Genomic DNA, 23,662 nt, shown 5'->3' on the forward strand with positions numbered 1-23,662 from the left:
GATTCCTGAACACAGAGCCAGCAGGAAGTCCCGAGAATAGCTGGGTGTGGCCCCCAAACCAAAACATAAAAAGAAAAAAGAAATATGGGTTTTGTTGTTAGAATCTTGACCTGCCATCTGTGCGTGGACAATGAATTAACCTACTCGCTCCTAATACAGAGTGATACAGTGCACACTTTATCACTCGTTATGAGAAATAAATTGGCAGTTAGAATCGTGCCCAGCACATAGTATACCTTCTGCAGTCATATTATATATTTAACATTAGATCATGCATTCTTCCCCCTAATGAATACAAATGAAAAGGAGAGAAAAAAAATGCTAGTGAAGGGCAAGAGCAAGGGCCTTGGGTCAGACCAAGGACAGTGTTATTGAAGAAGTGTTTGGGGAGGGGAGCTGTACTACAGTTAGCGGTACTCAGAAGTTCCTTGTAGCTCTGTGCTCAGTGAACCTGGGGGGGACCAGGTTCAGTTAGGGAGAACCAACCAGGGTTAGCTGAAGCACCTGACGGCAAGGCCTTAACCTCCTGTGTTATTTCTCTGGCTCTGAAAAAGTGATTTAAAAGCCAAGACTCAAGGAATACCAAGAGGTTAGTCGACTGGAACAGAGCAAATGAGGCTGTGATGGAGAGAGATGGGAGGGGCAGCGGCTCATGTAAAGCGCTGCAGCTTTTCCTTGAATAAGGGACAGCCATGATACTCAGAGGAGTGACAGAACCTGCCGTTTTTTACTTTTTTTGGCAATGCGGGCAGTGCCTGGGACCCAGGGCCTCACACATGCAAGGCAAGTGCTCTCCCACAGGCCTACCTCGGCCCAGGCTTATGTTTTTGGAACGACCTTTCTGGCAGCTGAGTGGAAAGACTATTCGGAGGTAAATATGAACATGACAGAATAGAGCAATATTCCACTGAGAGTTGGTAGCTCAGACCCCAGAGATGACAATGGGGATGGTAAGAAGAGATAGATTCTTGATACCCTTTAAAAGTTAGCATTAATAATATTTAGTTAATAGACACAGCATATAAAAGGAAGCAATCAAAGGTGTTCATGAAATTTCTACCCTAATCATTGAAAAAGGAACTCACGGGGTCAGAGAAAGAGTACAGTGGGTAGGGTGCTTGCTTTGCACCCAGCAGACCCAGGTTTGATCCTCAGCACCCCATGTGGTCCTCTGAATACAAAAGATCCCTGAGTACAGAGCTAGGAATAAGTCCTGCACACCACCAGGTATGGCTCAAACTGCTCCCCCCAATAAAATAACATCAACAACAAAAATCCCAAAACAAAATAACAACAACAAAAAAAAGTCATCCAGCTACATGCAAAAAAAATGGCCTCAGACCTCTGCCTAACACCATGCACAAAAAATCAGATAAAAATGGATTAAAGACCTCAACATCAGACCAGAATCCATCAGATACATTGAAGACAAGGTCGGCAAAACCCTCCATGACACTGAAGCTAAAGGTATCTTTAAAGGTGACATGGGGCTGGAGTGATAGCACAGCGGGTAGGGCGTTTGCCTTGCATGCAGCCAACATGGCTGACCTGAGTTCGATTCCTCTGCCCCTCTGGGAGAGCCCAGCAAGCTACTGAGAGTATCTCGCCCGCAAGGCAAAGCCTGGCAAGCTACCCGCTACGTATTCAATATACCAAACACAGTAACAACACGGTAACAAGTCTCACAATGTTACTGGGCCCACTAGAGCAAAATCGATGAACAACGGGAGGACAGTTACAGAGACAGTGAAAGGTGACACACCATTGGCCAAGCAAATGGAAACAAAGATAAACAAATGGGACTACCTTAAACTGAGAAGCTTCTGCACCTCAAAAGATAGTGACCAAAATACAAAGACAGTCTACAGAATGGGAACGGATATTCACCCAATACTCATCTGATAAGGAGTTGATATCAAGGATTTACAAGGCACTGGTTGAACTCCACAAAAAGAAAACATCCAACCCCATCAGAAAATGGGGTGATGAAATGAACAGAAACTTTCTCAAAGAAGAAATCCAAATGGCCAAACGACACATGAAAAAATGCTCCTTATCACTAAATATCAGGAAGATGTAGATCAAAACAATAATGAGATACCATCTCACACCACAGAGACTGACCCATATCCAAAAGAATAAAAGCAACTGGGATTCTCTCTTTTACTGCTAGTGGGAATGCCGACTGGTTCAGCCCTTTTGGAAAACAGTATGGACACTTCTCAAAAAAATCAGAAATTGAGCTCCCATTTGACCCAGCAATACCACAGCAATATCCCAGCAGTTCTGCGAATATATCCCGGAGATGCAAAAATGTATAGTAGAAAAGACGTCTGCACTTATATGTTCATTGCAGCACTGTTTACAATAGCCAGAATCTGGAAAAAACCCAAGTGCCCGAGAACAGATGACTGGTTAAAGAAACTTTGGTACATCTACACAATGGAACAGTATGCAACTGTTAGAAAAGATGAAGCCATGAAATTTGCACATAGATAGGTCAACCTGGAAAGTATCATGTTAAGTGAAATGAGTCAGAAAGAGAGGGACAGACAAAGAAAGACTGCACTGATCTGTGGAATATAAAGTAACAGAATGGGAGACTAACACTCAAGAACAGTAGAGATAAGTACCAGGAGGATTACTCCACAGCTTAGAAGCCGGCCTCGCATACTGGGGGGAAAAGACAGTTCAGATAGAGAAGGGACCACCAAAAGAGTGCTAGGAGGGCCTGCTCGGCATGGGAGATGTGGACTGAAAGTAGACTATAGACCGAGCATGATGGTCACTTAATACCTCTACTGCAAACCACAACACCCAAAAGGAAAGAGAGAACAAAAGGGAATGCCCTGCCACAGAGGTTGGAGGGGATGGGGCGGGGGTAGTGGGAGGGATCCTGGAACCATTGGTGGTGAAGAATGGACACTGGTGGAGGAATGGGTACTCAACCATTGTACGACTGAAGCGCAAGCATGAAAGTCTGTAAGTCTGTAACTGTACCCCACGGTGATTCACTAATAAAGAATTTAAAAAAAAGAAGAAAAACGTTATTAATTGAGATGGGAAGGAAGATTGATCTGAGGAAGAGTAAGTTGGGGGGAACTTTCTAAACCTTTTTCAGACAAACCTGATGTATCAATTAAACACTAATTTGTGGTGATGCTGAAAGCAATACTAGCAAAAACCCAGAGAGAGAGAGAGAGAGAGAGAGAGAGAGAGAGAGAGAGAGAGAGAGAGAGAGGACTGGTTTTTACCCTTCAGATTCTATTAGAGCAAGTTTGGACTGAGCCCTGGACATTCTTTAATCAACTAATCAGATTTATTCTTACTGAATGCTTATTTTTAAAACAAAAATTTTTTTTGGCTTTTTGGGTCACACCTGGTGATACACAGGGGTTCCTCCTCGCTCTGCACTCAGGAATTATCCCTGGTGGTGCTCAGGGGACCATATGGGATGCTGGGAATCAAACCCGGGTTGGCCGCGTGCAAGGCAGATGCCCTACCTGCTGTGCTATTGCTCCAGCCCCTAAATGCTTATTTTTAATAAATCTTTATCTGCAAAAATTTACTGTAAAAGGTTTAAAAAAATTTGTGGGTTTGGGCTACACCTAGCTGTGCTCAGGGGTCACACCTAGCATGCTCAGGGGACTATTATGTGGGATCAAATCCGGGTTGCAAGAGCCTTACCTGTCATACTGTCTCTCTAGCCTCTATTTGCAAAAATTTTACAGGGAAATTCAGCATCACCACAGATTAAGAATGACTGGGAAGTGTTATGAAATTAGGAAAACAAATTAGCAAACAAACCACAGTTGATTATTCTAAAAATCTGGTGACTCATTCAAACTCTATGTAATAAAATTAAAATTCAGAACTTAGATGAATCATCAGAGTCTAAGAAAGTGTTATTCGCGGCAACATTTGAAAGGTGACGTAGTAACGGCCACTACCCTCTTCTGGAGTGAAATCAAATATATGTCATATACCAAGCACAGAAAATGACTCCATATTTGCTATTATTACCTTGTGTGTAGGCAGCATCGTCAGATCCCATACTCAACTTTCGTCCTTCACTTATTCTATCCACGTGTGCTAAAGCAGGGTCCGTGAGGTGCTGAATGTTCTCTGTTTCTACATAATGGTCAGGATGGTTTAGAATATTTGTAAGTTCAAAGGTAGGGGACACCACCCCGGGTGAAACTGCAGGGGGCTTATTGGGAGAAACTGTAATTTTGAAAGTATATTTTGTATTGGGTTGAGTAACCACAACTCGAGGAGAAGTTGCAGAGTTATTGCCGATGGCTCGACTTTTGGGAGGGTGGTGATGAATGAAGGCAGGACCCATGCTCACTTGCCCAGACATGTTCCTGGAGGCAGCAGATGCACCCGAGTTCGTGGAAATGAAGAGGGTAGGCTGGTTCCTCATGATCTGCTCATCTCCTGTGGCATTAGCGGAAATATAGACTTTCGGTTGGCTACGGGACATCACCTCATCAGTATTTGGGGGACTGGCAGCTATGTAAACAGTGGGCTGGTTTCTATTTAAGGTCTGGCTATTGACTGAAGAGGAGGTGCTGGGGGTCCGAGTTCCAGAAGAACGCAGTTTTGAAGAGCTGTTTCTTTGTGGGGGTTCAAGTTTGATTTCGATCTGGTTTTTCCGCGGTCCTGTTGAAATATTCTGAATGTTATATTGGCTATGGGCAGAAGACTGTGAGCTCCCAGATGAATGGATTGTTGGTGGCTGTGGAGTAGTAGGCGAACTGATAGGCATGTAGACATGAGAGGTCTGGTGGCCTTGCTGATTTGGCTGCTGGGCTGAGGTATGTGACAGAGGATTAGATGTAGGATAAGTAGTCCAGGGACCAGGTTGTGAAGGTTGATAGACTTGTTGAGGGTTCATGGGATTAAACTGAGATACCCAGCCAGAATGTTGCTGTGTCTGTCGAGTTGTACCACTAGGAGTTGTAATGTAAGGCCTAATATAGATAGAATTTCCCTGTGGACTATTAAGTACTGGTGGAGGTACACCATGTATGTGCAAAGATGTAGGAGTATTACGACCAGTCTGGATATTTGGGGCTAAGGTTACCATAATGGGATTAAATCTGGGAGTCTGAGAAAGGTTAGATGTTCCTTTGCTGCCTAAGTGAAATCCAAGATGCGGTGTTGAATTTGAAGCACCCGATGTACTGGATATTCCAAAAACATTAAAGCCTTGAGGAACTTGAGCTGGTGCTGTCTGTGGTTCCTGCTGGAACAGTTCATTACTGGACTGACCACCTTGAAGCTGTCCATCACTAATACTGTGCATCAGAGTCCTACTTCCATTCATTCTATTTCCTTCTCTTCCATGGTGGTAAACATTCTGCGACTGTAAGTCCAAGTTGAGAGAAGTCATGTGATTGCGTAGACCAGAAATTCCAGAATCATCCGAAAAATTCAAGTCTCCTTCACCATAAAGATACCTTGTACTCTCTTGAGAGAGAACTGCACAGCACGCATCCAGGTTATTATTATTCTATAAAAAATAAAGACAGGTTCATGTCAGTAGTCAGAAGACAATTCTCAATCACTTCCAAATTAGTGATTAGCACTTGATTAAAAAATACAAGACATAGTTGAAACTTTCTGAGAGCTATTTTTGTGCAAATGGTTCAATTAAAAACCCTCTATGACTAATGTAAAAATTTCATTCTCTAAAACTAGTTATATCTAAAAGTGACCCAAAGACATTGTTCTGTAAACAATGATTGCATTTTGAAACTAATTTTAAAAAGACAATTTTAAAAAGTCTGTACCTATTCAGTACAGATGCAATTGGTGTATGCATACCTACACAGTACATTTCTGTTTGTTTTGGGTTCACACTCAGCAGTGCTTAGGGCTTACTTACTCCTGGCTCTGGGCTCAGGAATCACTCCTGATGGGGCTTGGGGGACGATATCAGGGCTGGGGATCGAACTCAGTGGGCCGTGTGCTAGGCAAGAACCATACCACTGTACTATCGCTCTGGCCTCTGTAGTACGTTATTTTTCAGCATCGGAACCCATAGGTATTTATTTAATTCTGACACTGTATAATTATTCAGTACATCTAAGTGCTAGGCACCTTTTCAAAACCAAAGACCTTAAAAAATTATATTTGAGGCATTTAAACAAAAGTTTGTTATTCTCTTTTTTTAAATTATTTATTTATTTTCTTTTTATATTTATTTATTGAATCACTGTGGGAAAAGTTACTAAGCTTTCAGGTTTAAGTCTCGGTCATACAATGATCAAACACCTTTCCCTTCACCAATACTCATTTTTCACCACCAAGAACCCCAGTATACCCCCCCTCCCACCTCTAAGTTTGTTATTCTTGTTGCTTGCATTTGGGTCATATCATAGGGAATACTCAGAGCTTACTCCTGGGAAACACTGCTATACTACCTACCTATCCTATCTACCTGCTATGCTATCTCTCTAGCCCTAAAAAGTTTGAAAATTCTTCTCAAATGCTTGCATGCTCCCTGTTAGTTACACATATCAAATATAAATATGACATATAAAATATAAATTCATAGCAGCCTTCAGAGTAATCTCTGCCTTTTGATAATACCATATCTACCTATTCCTATCAAGGTCCTATCTCTGCCTTTATATAAATTGTTCGATTTTTGCACACTCAGGGATTGCTCCTGACACCATCCAGTAATTACCCCTGGCAGTGCTTAGGGGACCATATGGGGTGCCAGGGACTGAACCCAGGTTGGCCCTGTGTAAGACAAGCTGTACTATTGTTCCAGCTCCTGTCTTTATGTAAAGTTTTCATATCAAGATTTTTCAAGTAGCTAATCAAGTTTCCCCACCAAACTTTTTATATCAAGTTCCTACATCCTTGCTTTTGGGTAACTCCATATGTAACTATCCCTGAAAAATACAAATGATAAAAACCAACCTAAACCAACCAGATTGCTTGAACCAGACCAATTAACCATTACTCATAAATATTTCATTAAAAAACCATACCGAGTTCTTACATATGCACAACACTGAGACTGGAACTCACCTATATATAAACCCGAACTATTCACACTCAGCGATGCACAGGGGTTACTCCTGGCTCTGAACTCAGGAATTACTCCTGGTGGTGCTTGGGAGACCATATGGGATACTGGGAATCGAACCCGGGTTGGCCATATTCAAGGCAAACGTCCTACCTGCTGTGCTATCACTCCAGCCCCAAACCCAAACTATTCTTAAAGGAGATCTTAACTCAATTAGAATTTTTGAAAAGCTAGTTTGAGTAAAGCACATAAGCATGTGTTAAGTAATAGATAGGTGTCAAATATTAAGTAGTAGTGAAATCCAACAGGCTACTGTAGAATTGTGTTCACGTGGGTGATAAAATCTGAAGGATTCTCTAGAAAATATATATAGGACAACTTGGTTTAATAAAAAATTTCTGGTTAGGGAAATGCTATAAATAAAGCAAACACAATGTGATATTAACAATATGACCTAAACATGGTGTCCGAGGCAGACATGGCTAGAGATATTCTGTATTGGAAATGTTGTAAACTTACTTAAAAAGCATATTAAATCTATCGACATTTCATATAAAAATCAGCAAGAGCTTTCTGACAAGAAGAAAAATTAGAATATAAGAAATAACTGTGAGGGCCTGGAGCGATAGCACAGCCTTTGCCTTGCACTCTGCACTCAGCCGACCCAGGTTCGATTCCCAGCATCCCATATGGTCCCCTTAGCACTGCCCGGAGTGATTTCTGAGTGCAGAGCCAGGAGTAACCCCTGTGCATCGCCAGGTATGACCCAAAAAACAAAATAACTGTGAAAGTGGAAATAAATGCGGAAAAGCCATATACTATTACTTGATACAGTCTGGCTACAAATCAGAAAGAAGTTTTACACAGAAAAGAAGAGTAAGTTAAAATGTTTATACACAGTTTGATGAACTGAATCTTATTCAAAGAATATGAAACTGAAAAGGCAATATATATTTTTTTTGGTATGTGTGTGGGGGGTGGGGGAGGGGTGGGAGTGGAGCACGCCAGCAATGCTCAGCTCAGGAGTTCCTCCCGGCTCTGCACCTCTGCACTCAGGAGTTATTTCTACTAGGGGCCCATATGGGAGGCTGGAGATCAATCTTGGGTTGGTCACGTGCAAGGCAAGCACACTACCCATTGTACTCTCTCTCCAAGATCAGAAACGGCAGGCAATCTTGAAGTATTGTTAAGAAATGACAATGGACAGTCTGAATAGGTAATATAAAAAAGGAAAGGTCTGCAAGGTAGATTTGCTTGGCTGTTCTTTCTTCCCCCGTAAAGTTCAAATCTCTCATACTATAAAAAGCCTATACATAATGGAATGTTAAGTTTCCAAATAAAACTTTAAATTCATCACAATCTTTATCAACTAATTGCTCTGTATTATGGCAATATGACCTTATTTTTCATCAAACCTAGCTGGGTACTTTTTTGTTTTGAGTCAACTTGACATCTATAAGTTGACATCTATAACCGCTACATATTTTAAAGGTCTTATCTTCCTATCTCCTTGGCCAAACTAAATTATATATTCCTTACCAAACTCAATTTTGTACCTTTTCCCTTTTTTCAAGCTGGTACATGTATTTGGAAACTCTTTCCAGAAATATCACTTGTAGGCATTTATTCGGAAGATAAGAAAATAGGAAATCAGAAGGCTATTTGCACCCCTGTGTTCAATAGCAATTTTCCTAATAGCCCAAACACACTGGTACACTCAGTAGAATATACTGGCTTTGACAATGAAAAAGGTGAAGTGTCTTTAAGGATAAAATGAATGAAATTTGAACTTCTTTGATAAATGAAATAAATATGAAGTAAAAGACTAGTATTAATTAGATTGATTCATTGATACTCAAAAAGCCCTGGTTGCTTTTACTGGGAAAATATATTAGTCTCCTGTAAGTACATCAAAAGAGGCAGAATGAGTTTTTGCAAAGTTGAGAATTACTGATTTTAAGCTGCAGTCTCTTTAAAGCTGAAAGATTCTGAATCCTATTTTCAGTTCCTCTTTCAACTTTCCTCGACTTTCTGTAGAAACAGATGAAAAAAAAAAAAACCAAAACAAAACCATTCTCAGATCGTATAATCATCTTTCTCAAATTCTGATTTATTTACTCTTTCATGTGATATTTACTAACTGTCCACTAGGCAAATAGAAAGGATCATAATCACTCTCTCTCTCTCTCTCTCTTTTTTTTTCTTTTTTTGGGTCACACCTGGTGATGCACAGGGGTTAATCCTGGCTCTTCACTCAGGAATTACTCCTGGCGGTGCTCAGGGGACCATATGGGATGCTGGGAATTGAACCCGGGTCGGCAGCATGCAAGGCAAATGCCCTACCTGCTGTGCTATCCTCCAGCCCCCATAATCACTCTCTTAAGTAACTCCCAATCTGTGCACACACATTCAATACAGACTCAGAGGTTTCTTAATAGAAATATGGAAAAGGACTATGAGGAAGTCATCTGAGAAGGTTTCAACTAAGGACAGAGAACACAAAAACTGAAGAAACAGCATTTGAGATTTAAAACAGTGAAAAATTTGGTTAAAAATGGCTAGTCAACACTTTCACACTACTCTAAGACTTAATTACAAAGAGAAATAAATGTTAAGGGTATAACTCCATTTTTTGATACATGGAGAATCCACAGCTCAAGGAAACTATGTGAGTCATTTCAAACAAGGTATCTGAATAGTAAATAAAATCAAGAAGAGAACAGATGACAGATACTGCTGTTGTTTTTCTATAAAGTGAGAATGCTTTTCTAGAAGCATTTACAAGAACATATATAGAGGCAGTGTGATGTGATCCTTTAACTGTCAATTTCATAATTTATATACCATGCTTTTCAATTTAGCTAAGTTTTGAAATAGCATAAATTCCAATTGACAAAGGAGAAAGGAGTTAGTTCCCAAAAAAGAAAGGGTGAGCTGCCCCAAGAGGCTTTACAAAGAGATGTTTAACAGTTGAGAGTTTCATTTACTTTTACATTGTAAAAATACTTCACTAAGAACTGGGTATGTGACTCAGTGCTAACATACATGTCTTGCATCTCGTATGCAGACCTGGATTCAATCCCCAGCACACACACTCACCTCTGCGTGTACATGGCCACACACACACACACACACACACACACACACACACACACACACACACACATACAACTTTAGTTACCAACCCAGTTTATAGAGAATGGTCTCTTTAGGAGAAATATGCAAGCAAAAACATTTCTTTAATTGTCACTAGGTGCTGGGAAACATGTTGCAGGAAGATTTCTTTTCATAAAACCAGAATGACATAGTCAAGGCCCTATTACTAAATGCCCAAAAGAAATGCAATATAATTTATTTTCTGGTGGTTTTTGCAACAGCAAAATTATGTTTTATTATTATCATGTCCCCCCTGCCCCTGCTGCCAGTAGTGTCTGGGGGCTCAGGGGACACTTCCTCTGATACTTGGCCTGATGATTTAGTGCTGTTAACATGGTGGTAAGTATTATGCAGGCTCAATGGTGCTGAGGCCTGGAGGGACACACTTAGGGAGCTTGGCGCGGTGGGAAATGGTACATGCAATGCTGGGGAACAAGCATAGGCCTTTTGCATGCTAGGCATGAGCTGGAAATTTCTGAGCAATCTGTCAAAACATAATTTTATTTTTCTCCAATATTTATTGACGAATACCTGACAAAAGCTGTACACAATTACAAAATGCAACTCTTAAAAAGGTATACACTGAATAAATAGCAGTACTCCTACATAAAAAAACAAAAAAGGTATACAATGTGGTGATCACCTCCTAGTCAGTATTTATTTTGTGGGGTAAGAATACTTTGTATCTTCTACTCCAGCAAATTTCCAGCATACAATACAGTGTTACTAAGTCAAAACCTATATTACAGAAAGAGCCAGGCATGTTCTGGTCATTGTGGGATGACTACAGCAGTATGGGGTATGAGGAGGAAGAACTGGGTAAAGATAGGCTACAGGGAAAGGCCACAGCCAAATCATACGTGGATGTCCCGGTCAAGATACACAAGCTGTATTCTGAAGGGTGCTGGGCATAGTCAGGTTTGAAGCAAGCAAATACATGATGAACTGTGCATCTAGAAAAGCACCACCAAACCAAACCCACTTGTTAAGAGCAGACATGTCTGAACCCAAATGTCCTTTTCTGTCTTTTACTAGGGCCTATAGTTTTTTGATGAAGATTTCTAAGTTGAGGTGGCATAAATATTACTAAATACAAGAGCATAGTACTGGCCATTATACTTTGGGTGACCACTTAGGACCAGAACCCAAGTTTCCTGATTTCTTATTTCATGATTTTCTACTTTTCTATGAAGAACCGAAATTTTGAAATGTTCTTCTGGCAAAATATGAAGAAGTAAAGCAAGGTATCAAGTATGGACCATATATATCCATGTTTTATATTGATATTTTTAAAAAATCCTCATCGTACATACAGGGTTACGGAGAATCTAGCTAATCTGTCAAAGGTCACAAGACTTGCAGAAACCAGAGTTTATCTCTTTTCATCACAGCACATTAATGCCAACAAGAAGATAATCTGAAAGGGTTTTCTTCCAAAGTTTGAAAAAACCACCACCCGGGTTTGTATTAATAATTTCAGAAATCACATTGAACACTGACCTGTAACATGCACCTGGATACAACAACTTCAGGTACTTCAGGAAATTTTTGTCGCAGGTCATGTAAAACCTGAAAATCAATTTGGTGGCTTCCTTGGGCCATTCGTATATTGCCTGATCAAGACTATTTATACAGTAGGCAATTCTAGGCCTTAGTGGAAATAGTACTCATCTCTTCTGTCCAAGCATTTTCTGTGAAAGAAAGAAAAAAAAATTTAATGAGAACTGATTAAAGAATGAGTATGTTTTTTCGGATTTAAAATTCGGATACAAATGGGTAATATAAACTGAAAATATTTAGTCCGGCAATGCTCTCATATAGTAAATTCCTTTTCCTCCTTTATATCTTCCAATAGGTAAATGTTTAGATTAATTTTTACACAGACTTTATAAAGTGAGTTCTAGAAGAAAAGAGGACAAATATTGAAGATTACAAATGATAGTTAAAAATAACGTATGCTACATTACTGATCACTATGAGAAAGCCACCCCTGACTGAAGTTCATTTTTCTACTTCTTTCCTCTTTTGGGTTAAAACTCCTAGAAAGGGGCTGGATAGACAAGTATAATTTGAGAGGCACTTGTCTTGCATGCAGCCCACTAGCCTTGCTTGCCGCTGACTTGGGCTCAATCCCAGGCACTGGACGGATATGCAAACCTTGGCCTCTCCCCCCCTCAATCCAAACACACCCACACCACCAGGCCAGGCACAGACGGAGCCAGGAGTTAGCCCTGAGCACCATGACATACACCCCAGCAAATAAAACTCCTTGAAAGTGTTGCTGTTTTTACATCCTTATTGTCTCCCTCTTAATCTCTTACAACTGTCCCCACCAGATTTTTCTCCATTGAAATTACATTTTTTGGTCTTTTTTGTTTGGTTTGTTTTTGAATCGTTCCTGGCTATGCTCAGGGCTTACTCTAGGCTCTGTGCTCAGGGATCACTCCTGGCCATAGTTGGGGGATCATACAGGGTGCCGAGGCTTGAACCTGAGTTAGCCGTGCTCAAGGCAAGTGCCCAAACCTGCTGTACTTTCTGATCCCTGAAGTAACCTTTTTCAAGCCTCAAAGCTATCACAAATCTTCATGTCATTAAACTATTTATCCCTTCTCAGACTTCATCCGATGAGATGTGTCTGCATTTACGACTTAGTCAACCTCCCTCATTCTTTCGCAGCTTGGTGCTGTCCCAGACCCTGGAGCACCGGGCACTGGTGCTTCACACTTGGACGTGGCTTGACACAAATTGCAGTGCTGGAGTCAACATGGGAAGCAATTTTTCCACCTGGCTTCTGAAGATGACTCTCTTCTGGTTTTCCTCCTACCCACTGGCACCCCCCTGTTAGTTTTGCCAGATCCTCTTCCTTGTATGGATTTTGAGACACTGGTGGGCTGTGGAGTTCAGGTGTCGAGTGAAGCCCTTTTTAATACTGCCCACATTCCTCTTCAAACACACTTATTAAACAGAGGCTTTTGTAAATTTCTATCTTGAATCTCATTCTCTCCCATGTTCCAGACTAATCGACCAGGTGCTGACTTGTTACCTCCTCCTGGTAATCTAAAATTGTCCAAAACGGAATTCTTTACTTCTTTTTCCTTTTTTGCTTTTTTGGGTCACACCTGGCATTGCACAGGGGCTACTCCTGGCATATTCACTCAGGAATTACTCCTGGCGATGCTCGGGGACCATATGGGATGCTGGGAATCGAACCCAGGTGAGCCGTGTGCAAGGACGCCCTACCCGCTGTGCGATCGCTCCAGCCTCCTGAACTCTTTATTTCCACCCAACACTTTCTCAGTCTTTTTTCCATCTCAGAAAATGATGCCATTGTTCATCCAGGTGATCCTCTCTCACATCCAAACCATGATGTCTTACTGATTTTATCTGTAAAAATTCTCGAATTTGACGCCTTGCGCTCTTACCCAAAGCAGTAGCACACCTGACTAGACTTCTGCAATGCTCTCTGCACTTCCCCACTTACTGCTCCCAGGATATCTGACACCAAAAAGGAAAGCCATCTTCGTGAAAAATAAATCAGAACAAGGATCCCCCTAATCAATATCCTACACAACAAGGTCCTTGGATAACTACCACTCTTTGAATTTCACACTCAAACTGATCTAACTTGGTTTCCCTGGTTCTGGTTATTTCACAGAAAAGCCAACCACATTTCTCCATTAGGATTCTGGACTTGCTGCTCTTGAAATGCTTTTCCCTGTAGAGTATTTTGTATTACACCCCCTCTTCTTTAAGATCACTGACCAAATGTCACTTAGAAACAGCTTCCCAAACTAATCACATTTGCTGTATGATGCCAAACATCTGTCTAACCCCAACCCAATACAATACTCTCTTTCTTCACAGCCTTTATTAGTAGTGTTTATCAATGCCTGAGATACAATTTTGTGTCTATCTCAAAGTACACTGCTGTATCCTCAGGATTGAGGTCAAAGGTGAGAGAAGAAATATAGATGCACTGTATAGTTTCTTCATATTAAACTGTTTCCAGCACTCATTTCAAAGTGTGCAAATTTGGGGAAAAAATCAATTTATATTCAAGTGAGCAAGCAAATTCTCAGTCTAATACAGGACTACCTTTCATTACTTAAAAGACAAATTATAACTACAACTTTCAGCTTACTGCATCACTAAAACACACAGAAGTCTCTAAGGATTTCTGAAGAACTCTTATCACACTATTTGTTTTCTAATAAAAACTACCAAAAATGGGAACACTGTTCAAGTGTACAACTGTATTCAGGGGCTCCACTTCCAGTGATGACTAAATAGTTCCAAGTGGAATGAAATTCTCACAAATAACCAGAAGCATTCGACAAAATAAAAATGACAACTATTTAATGGCAGAAACAGTTACTGAACAGTGTATACTGAGGGCAGGAGTGAAAAGAGGTATTTATAACATGCACAGAGAAGGAAACAACATGGGATACATTTCTATTTTTTAAAAAGACTGTTAGCAAGAAGGGTCCCTGCACGTTTTGTAGCTAAAATCCCTCCAGAAAACCAGCAGTCTTACTTGTTTATAGAACCAAAGAACAGACTTCAGCATAACCACGACAGCTGAAAACCTGGTGACTAAGTCCTGAGAGAAAAGATGCCCCCAGTATTTGTATAAATTTTGCACATATCTCCGATTGCCAAGCTACAGTCACAAGTTATTTTACAATGGAGACACCATCTAAGAAATGTGTTATTAGGTGGTCTTGTTGACACTGTGCAAACGTCATGGTAGAGCACTTAATGTATCATTTGAAATGTTCAGCACACAATCTAAAATGATCTCAAGTAAGAGGAAAAACCAAGCCACACTCAATATAGAAGACAACAAAGACAGCCCAAGCCGAAGATGACCCCAACGTTAGAATTAGCACATATGGATTTATTTTTGCTTTTTGGTCCCCCCGGAGGTGCTCACGGGGACCTGCCAGGTGTCCTGCTGTACCCTACACAAAATGAGCAGATATTTCTGGACAAAGGAAAGAGGAAGGAGGTCAAGAAGAAAGAAGGGAAGGAAAGATATAAAGAAAGCAAGCAAGCAAACAAGCTGGAGGAGAAACACATGCAACAGGGCTGAAGAGAGTTAGGAAGGGACTTGTCTTGCATGCAGCAGACCTTGGTTTGACCCTGGCACCAAGTAAGGCACCCCAAGCTCCAGGAATAGCCCCTAAGCACTGCCGTGACTCCCAAACCACCCCTTCCATCCACACCAAATGCGTCAAAAATAAAGTGTTTGAAAGAAAAAATTTACTGGATGGACTTAGCTATGAGTTGGGAATGACCAAGAGTCAGTAAACTTGAAGGAAAAAACAATAAATGAATCTGACCAAAAGATGATGGGAAAAAAAATGTCTGAAGCAGGGCAGAGAGAGACAAAATTTCAGGGCCCTGTAGCAAAGTATTAAAATATATAACATGCCTGGAACTAGAAATTCAGAAAGAAAAGGAATGGAGTAGAAAATGGTATTGAAAAAATCACAAAGAAAAATTAAAGTTTTAAAATTACTAAGATGTATCATAATAGTAAAGTAACATGAATAAATGTGACTTGTTAGAAAAATGCAGGCCAGAAGATAAATGATATTCATATAAGCAATCAATGGGAAAAATAACTAACCAACTCACATTCTATATTCAGCAAGAGTAAACGTTAAAGACAAAGCAACAGAACTATTTTTAAAAATACAGCTTTTGTGGACTAAAGTTTTGTATTAAAAACATAGCCAAACAATCAGGAATTTACTCAATTTCAAAAGAAAGCCAAGAAATACCTTGTAACTCAGTCTCTAAAATTATTTTTAATATAAGTGTAAATGCAAATTTTATGTTAAGAGGCAAAATAACTTCTAAGAAAGTAATAATCAAGTCATACTTTGTAGGATAACACTGTTTTGTCCTTCCTCAGGTAGGTTAGGTTTATCAGGTCACACCCATCTAAGGACACTTAACTTGTACTGTAAGCAATGTCCTTTCTGTACGGACAAAGGAAGACAGTTAATATTATGCTTTGTAACTTGGGAGTTGATTGACTCCGAATAATATTTACTCCTGGGCATCTGCTTTCTTGACTCAGTTGCCCTTAGTTCCTAGCACCCCCAAAGCAGGGTCCCGACGATGGACTTAATGGACGCAGGGCAAGCTATGAGCTACCCTGGCATCGAAATGGGCCAGGCCAAAGCACCACAATATTCAACTACAAGTTGAGGACATGATCATGGACAAATGCTGTCATGATCCAAAAGTAATGATGAGAGTAGGACCCTGCTGGGGCTAGGAAGACTAACCTGGCCTGAGGACTGCAGAATGTATAGTGAGATGTTCTCACGAAGAACCAAACTAAGTTTATATCTCTTACTGTGCTCATACAGAATGACATTGCTAGAAATGTTAGAAGTAGATTTATTACAACTATTTAAGTAGATTACTAACTGATGAGGGAAGATCCCTTGTTGGGATCCCACCCTTGTGCAGATCTCCTAGTAATCTGGAGTAATCTCTTTAGATGAGATTTTATCCTTGAGTTAAACTTCTGGAGGAGTGGTCTTACCTCTCTTTGTTGATTTGTCAATATTCAACCCACCTTTATGTCACCGCCTTATGTGACTACTATATAAACTAAGACTGTAAGCTTGGAGAGGGGGAGTCAGAAGTGAGAAGGCTCGGGCTCCAGAGATCAGAGTCAGAGCCAGAAGGAGAAAGGTTTCAGATTGGTGCCCAGGAGAGGAGGCAGAGGAGAGACAGGAGCAAAGAGGATTGAATAAACTACTATTGATATCGACCAGCTTGGCCCTCTTTTCTTCTTCCGTCTGCCCTTGGCCAACAGCCGTCTGGATCCAGGCCACACACAATGGCTCAAGAACACCGAACTCGGGCGGTAAGACAGTGCCATCCAGTGAGCCCACGAACACACAACCTTCGGCGTGTTAAGATTTTACCATACTTCACAGAAATATATTTCTAGCACTAGGTGTACAGTTTCGCTCCTTAACTGTCATCAGTTGAAATGATCTGCATGGATTCATTCCTAAAGGATTTTAAGGTAGTAGAGAGAGAGTGTGTGTGTGTGTGTGTGTGTGTGTGTGTGTGTGTGTGTAAATATATCTATATCTATCTCTCTCTCTATACAGACATGTTACAATAAAAATTAGGACAATTCAGAGCACGAAGTATCAGTTAAAGGCTGACTCAAACTTTAAACTATGCTATAGATAGCAAATCTTTACGTTCACCATCTTTTTGTCATGTTGCATTTTTCCAGGATTCTAGGATTTTAACACCGCTGTTTAAATGCACTGAGAGACTAGTTTCTCCAAATTAAAAAACAACAACAACAAAAGGAACTACATTTACAGGTCTGATCAAAATCAGGGGATTTATGGCTAAAGTAGTTAAGGTACGTAAAACCGAAGCTTGCCACCAACCATACGCACTTTTCAGGAGTGCCGCGCACTAGCAGATACAGTGCTGGAACTATAGGTGTCACAGAAAATGGCCGTGCAGCCGTGCAGGTCACAGAAATTCCTGGATGAGAGGTGCATCAAGGCAGGGCAGAATTCAGAAAACTATTCTAATGTCGCCACATGTCTTCCTTGTTCTGCTACCAAATCGACTGCTGGCCATTTTTCTAACTTTCATCATGATCATCATCCCCCATCTTTTAAATTTATCCTATCCTTCAAAAACAGAGACTGGAAGGAAGCACAGTACTTAAGAAAAATTGCAGATAGCAAAAGGTAAGACAAAAACAGGGCCCAAATCATGTATTGACTTACAGGCCATTAGAATTTGGAGGTCTTTATCTTCAGAGCAACAGAAGCCACTCGAGTATTTAAGCTCAGGGCAGGGAAGGTGACATAATCAGGTAATCATGCCTATATAAAACAATGGCTGGAGTATGAAGAAGGCAAAAGAATACATGAAAAAATCAGTTAGAAACTACTAATGCAGTCTAGCCAGGAAATGGTAATACTTTATCCTGTAATTGCAGAGATAGAAATGAAGAAAGAAGAATTGCGGTGTATTCAGGAAGTGAAAATTAGCGATTTGGTGATGGATTAGAAATAGCTGGAAGAAGGTGGTGTTCAAGTTAATGTCTTATTTGCTCAGCTGGACAATAATCCCATCTATAAACTTAGAACAATGGAAAAGGTCCAAGGGAACAAAAGGGGTAGATTTTAGGTTTGGTTTTGAACGTCACAAGTCTAGTTTATCTTTAAAACATCAAATGAACTATCACAGAGGGAATGAGAATGTATGTCTGGAGAGTTCTGAGCGCAGCAGCTAAGGATTTTTGATACTTAGTCTAGTCACTAGAAGAACACTTAAAGAAATATATCTTATATGCAGTCATTATTAACTTTTGTTTCGAACAGATCTAAAAGCAAACAGCACGTGTTTGCATGTATTCAGAAAATATTTTAACTTTTAAATAGCATTTAAATCACATAACCCGTAATAAAAGCATAAAATACAAACTTAAAGAAGAAAACAAATGCATAGTATAAAAAGACATAGAGTAGTACAAAGTTTATCAGGAAAACCAGCAATTTCCTGGCTTCATTTCTCTCTCTTCATAATAGGAGTTTGCAGAAATAACATAGTCACACTCAGCTTTCTCCAAATATTACACAAAGTCATATGAGGGTTATTTTTTCAATTTTATTGACTATCTATGGATTTTCTATAGATACCTATAGAAAATGAAGATTGAGCTTAGTAATTCAGGTCTTATTTCTTATACATACCATGTTTCTCCATTCCCATGCCTGTGTGCCTGATTATTTACCTCACAATTCTTTATTAAATATTCTATGTACTACCCTTTCTCCCCTCTGAGGCATGAACTATATATCCAAGTCTCATCTCATACTAGTGTTTTTTTTTTTTTTGTGAAGTGTATTCTTCTTTTTATCCTTCATTTTTAAAAACCAAGGTGTAATTAACAAAATGCGTTCTTTAATGAAAAAACGAAACAGTAATTGGATAACCAAAACCCGTTTTATCAAATCTAACAAAATGATACAGCTCTTACAATTCAAAGGAGGGGAACAAAGAACACCACTGCTCTCCACTGAGGTAACAGATTCAGATGAGAAGAGACAACATGTAAAATAAATGATGGGGCGGGAGGTAGCATAGCAGGTAAGGAGCTTGCCTGGCAAGCAGCCAACCAGGTTGATGCCCAGCACTGCATATAGTTGCCCAAACACCACCAGGAATAATCCCGGAGAGCAGAGAGAGCCAGAGTAAGTCCCGAGCTCTAAACTTGTGGCCCTAAACATCCCCCTCAAAAAAAAAAAAAAAAAAACCACCACCACCACCACCAACAACAACAACAAAAAAACCCAAAAAACAAAACCCAAACCCACAAATAAATGATGGAACAAAGCTAAATTCCCAATTCCTACAGTAAACTTTTAAATTAAAGGAAAAAAATAACTGGTAATAAATCTTACATGAACATCGGACTTACATTTACATAAACTATAAATATGACAGAGTACTTGACCTTACGACTAACGTTTTATAAAGAACAAACAAGTAATCAATGAAAACACTGTTACTTTGAGACTGGCTGAAACTTTGTGAAGAAACTTTTCTACGTAGAATTTAAAGAAAGTCAGTTGTAAAATTTTTTTGGTGGAAAGAACATGTTAATAAGTAAAAGCAGATTAACAACACTAAATATCTTACTTCTGTAGTAGAGGGCACTGTCTCAAATGAGATGAGATATAATAAATGAGTTGAAATAGACTGTACTATAAGTGTAACAGTATTTGATATAGGAGTGTATGAGTATGTACACACTTAGAATATAAAGCTACTTACTTGCAGTGTCTTCTTGGGTTAATCATTTAACTTCAGTGTGCCCCAGTTTTCTCATCTACAAAATGGTAATGATAGAGTACTACCTCAGATGACTACATTTAAGTAAGATAAATAGCATATTTATATAAGATAAGAGCACACAAGCAAAACATATGCAAAAATAAATGTTATACATTAATACTATAATTTCTCCTTTGATAATAAAGGAACAAAGTACTTTAAGTATTAGTGATAAAAACGGTGTATGTTAACTGTACTGCACCTGTAGAATGGCCTGTAGCAAAAAATACAAACACTGGCAGTAAAAATTATTTGTTCAAAATGTAATTTTCACAAAATACAAGAGAGTGATATCTTAGCAAAGACGGCTGCATGCCACCCTGAACAGAGAAATACTGAAGGCACTGACTCAATCACTGAGGCCTTCCTTTTCTGTGTGTGTACATGAGACAATTAACTATGCAACTGGAGACTGACAAAACTGCCTCCCAAACCAAATAATATTAGAGTCAACGACATAAACTGTGTAAACTGTGCTAGAAGTGTTCAAAGGGCTCTCTGAACCTACGGAGGTTGCAAAGCAAGGTACCTATTAAGTAAGAAGTTCATGTTTAAAGCAATCAAATAGCAGGCTGCGTGTACAGACCCTGCATCAATCACCTGTCTGGCTACAAGACCAGAGGAACTGGAACAGCGGAGCAGCAGGGAGTAGTTCTCATCTGCTCATCAAGTGAGAAAGGACAATGAAGGCTGCAAGTAAACAACCACCTTCATTACATTAGACAGATATACTAACATAAAAATTTGAATGTATTGTCAAGTGACCATCCTACCCAAAGTGTTACATAGATTTGATACAATACTCATTAAAATTCTAATGATGCCTTGGAACAAACTCCACTAAAATTTGTATGGAACCATAAAACTCCCCACACAGTCAAAGTTATGCTAAGAAAGCAAAAGAAGATGGAAGGTATTGCATTTCCCAATTCTGAATTATACTGCAAAGCTATAATAAAACTGCATGGGGCTGGAATAAAGATAGATCTGCAAACAAATGGAACTGAACTGAGGGCCTCAGTGAAGCCCCTGAACTTGTAGGCAGTTAATTTGTGACAAAAGAGCTAAATGTATGAAGTAAATAAAATCTCTTCAACAAATGGTGCTGGGAAAACTGGATAGCCATATGCTAAAAAAAAAAAAAAAAAAAAAGAAGAAGAAGAAGCATACCTTACACCATTCACAAAAGTAAACTCTAAGCGGTTTAGAGACCTTAAGACTGGAACAGAATCCATAAAATCCTGAAAACTGACTGCTGGCTGAGGTGTCTTCGATTGAGATGACCACAGAGGCAAAGACAACAAAATAAACAAATGGGACCACAAAAAAATGAAAAGGGTTCTGCACAGAAAAAAAAATCTGTAATAAAAAGATCCCAACTGAATAGGAGAAAATATTAGCGCACAATACAGCAGATAAAGGGCTGATATCCAAGATCTATAAAGTACTCACAAAACAACAAAAAAATTCAACAATTCCATTCAAAAATGGGGGGGGGGGGAGAACAGATACTTCCAAAGATCACATACAGATAGCCAATAGGAGTATGAAAAAGTGCTTATCCTCATTCACAATTACGATTATGGAAATGCAAATCAAAACAACAATGAGGTACTATTTCATGCTGGTGAGAATGGAATGTATTAAAAACTCTGGCAACAGCAGGGGTTCTGATGAAAAAGGAGCCCTCATCCACTTATGGTCGTGGATGTCATCTGTTCAGCCTCTATGACAAGCAATATGGAGATCTCTGAAAACAAAAACCAAAAAACCAGGAACAGGACTCCCATATAACCCAGCTGGACGTTTATCACCAAAATACAAAAACCGTGAATTTGAATGCATTATCTGTGCTCACTGCAGCACTGAGAACTATACACCAAGTATGGAAACAATTCAAATGTCCAACTACAGATGAACGAATCAAGTAGTTGTGTATATACAAAAGGAAATACTATGCAGCTCTAAGAACAAAATCATGCCATTTGCTGAGACATGGATGAACTGTCTCAGCATATCAAATGATATGCTGAGCGAAGTCAGTCAGAAGGAAAGGGACACAGGATGATGTCTCTCATATATGGGGCTTAAATATACACTGCAGGTAATAACAAAGTGTTGAAGGCAACACAACAAGAGAACTGATCTACACAACTGGGTGAAAGGGAAGAGTGTTGGGGTCCTTGGGTAAGGAGGTAGTATACTGGTGATGGTGTGGTGTTGGAATTATGTACAAGGGATGTTGCAATCAACAGTACTGTAAGTTACAGAACCTCAATAATAAAGTAAAAAAAAATTATATTAAACTATCAGTGTCACTGTCCTCCCGTTGTTCACTGATTTGCTTGAGTGGGCCCAGTAACACTGTGAGACTTGTTACTGTGTTTGGCATATCGAATACGTCACGGGTAGCTTGCCAAGCTTTGCTGTGCGGGCAAGATACTCTCAGTAGCTTGCCTGGCTCTTCGAGAGGGGCAGAGGAAACGAACTCGGGTTGGCCATGTCGGCCATGTGCAAGGCAAATGACCTACCCACTGTGCTATCGCTCCAGCCCTATTAAACTATATATATTTTTATATTTGCTAGTTCCCAGATGCCTGAATTTTACCGGAACAAATTTAAATTGCTTGAGCAAAGAAAAATATAGTTCATGCTGAATGTCAAAGATGAACTATATAAAACTAAAATTCATTTTTTCAAGTGCATTAGGCTTCACCTTTAGTATATGAACAAAAAGGTAAAAGTTTTGACATTTTAACATATAACCTGCTATACTCAAATTTGGTTTCCTCTATAAAGTAGATCTTTTTTCAGCTTCTGTGAAACAATGGAATCTTAAGATGAACATATGTAGCTTGCATGTGGAGGACATGGAATTCAATGGCTCGCATGCACACACATGCACGCGTGCACACGCAAACACACACACACACACACAATGAACAGGACCTTAAGAAATTATCTTGTAAAAAAACATAAAATTGAGGAGGTATGAGTTACAGAAATAGGGAATAATGAGCGCTTTAAATGACTTTTCCTGTCATTTTACCTTGAGAAATTATTATAGAAACCATAGCAGAAACCTACACACAGATGCACAAATGTAAATATGAACACACCTCAAACATCTACCCCAGCTCAAGGGCTGCTAAATCCTCAATCACCCCTGTATACACTAATGTGTATGTGTTATTAACCCGGCTTCTGAAAAACGGCTTCACAAAAAACAAAACCTGCCACATGTAAGCTTATTTTCATAACCAAACTTCAAAATTGCTTCACTGTTTCTCTTAAGGCGGAGTATTGACGTGAAATTGTGTAAGTTATGTATTTAGCCTTTTAACATATGACTATAAAGGCATTTCAGTCTCTCATTACTGAAAAATAAAAGTCCAAGGCTGGAGAAATAGTACAGTGGTTAACATGCACGCTGGCCTTGCACACTGCCAACCTGCGTTCAATCCTCAGTACCCCATATAGACCTGTGGACACGGCCAGGAGTGATTGCTGAGTGCAGACAGGAATAAACCCTGAACAATGCCAGGTGTGAAC

At 39.7% G+C, this 23,662-nt stretch overlaps 1 protein-coding gene across 5 annotated transcripts in view; it reads right to left on the minus strand.

Moving 5' to 3' along the window:
* Positions 1–23,662, minus strand: part of TAB2 (TGF-beta activated kinase 1 (MAP3K7) binding protein 2) — a 76,577-nt gene that overhangs the window by 21,805 nt on the left and 31,110 nt on the right. For 2 of the 5 annotated variants that reach the window (XM_056125980.1, XM_056125977.1), the window contains 2 exons: positions 11,705–11,895; positions 4,024–5,518 (listed from right to left, as the gene is read on the minus strand). In XM_056125980.1, the coding sequence (XP_055981955.1) occupies positions 4,024–5,518; positions 11,705–11,806 (1,597 nt within the window). In that variant the 5' untranslated portion in view covers positions 11,807–11,895. Of the gene's footprint in view, positions 1–4,023; positions 5,519–11,704; positions 11,896–17,990; positions 18,094–20,050; positions 20,106–23,662 lie in introns of those variants that run through there. The other 3 variants (XM_056125978.1, XM_056125979.1, XM_056125981.1) reach the window with 3 other exon arrangements.

Source organism: Sorex fumeus, unplaced genomic scaffold (assembly GCF_029834395.1).
Source record: "Sorex fumeus unplaced genomic scaffold, SorFum_2.1 ptg000061l, whole genome shotgun sequence".
Classification (NCBI taxonomy): domain Eukaryota; kingdom Metazoa; phylum Chordata; class Mammalia; order Eulipotyphla; family Soricidae; genus Sorex; species Sorex fumeus.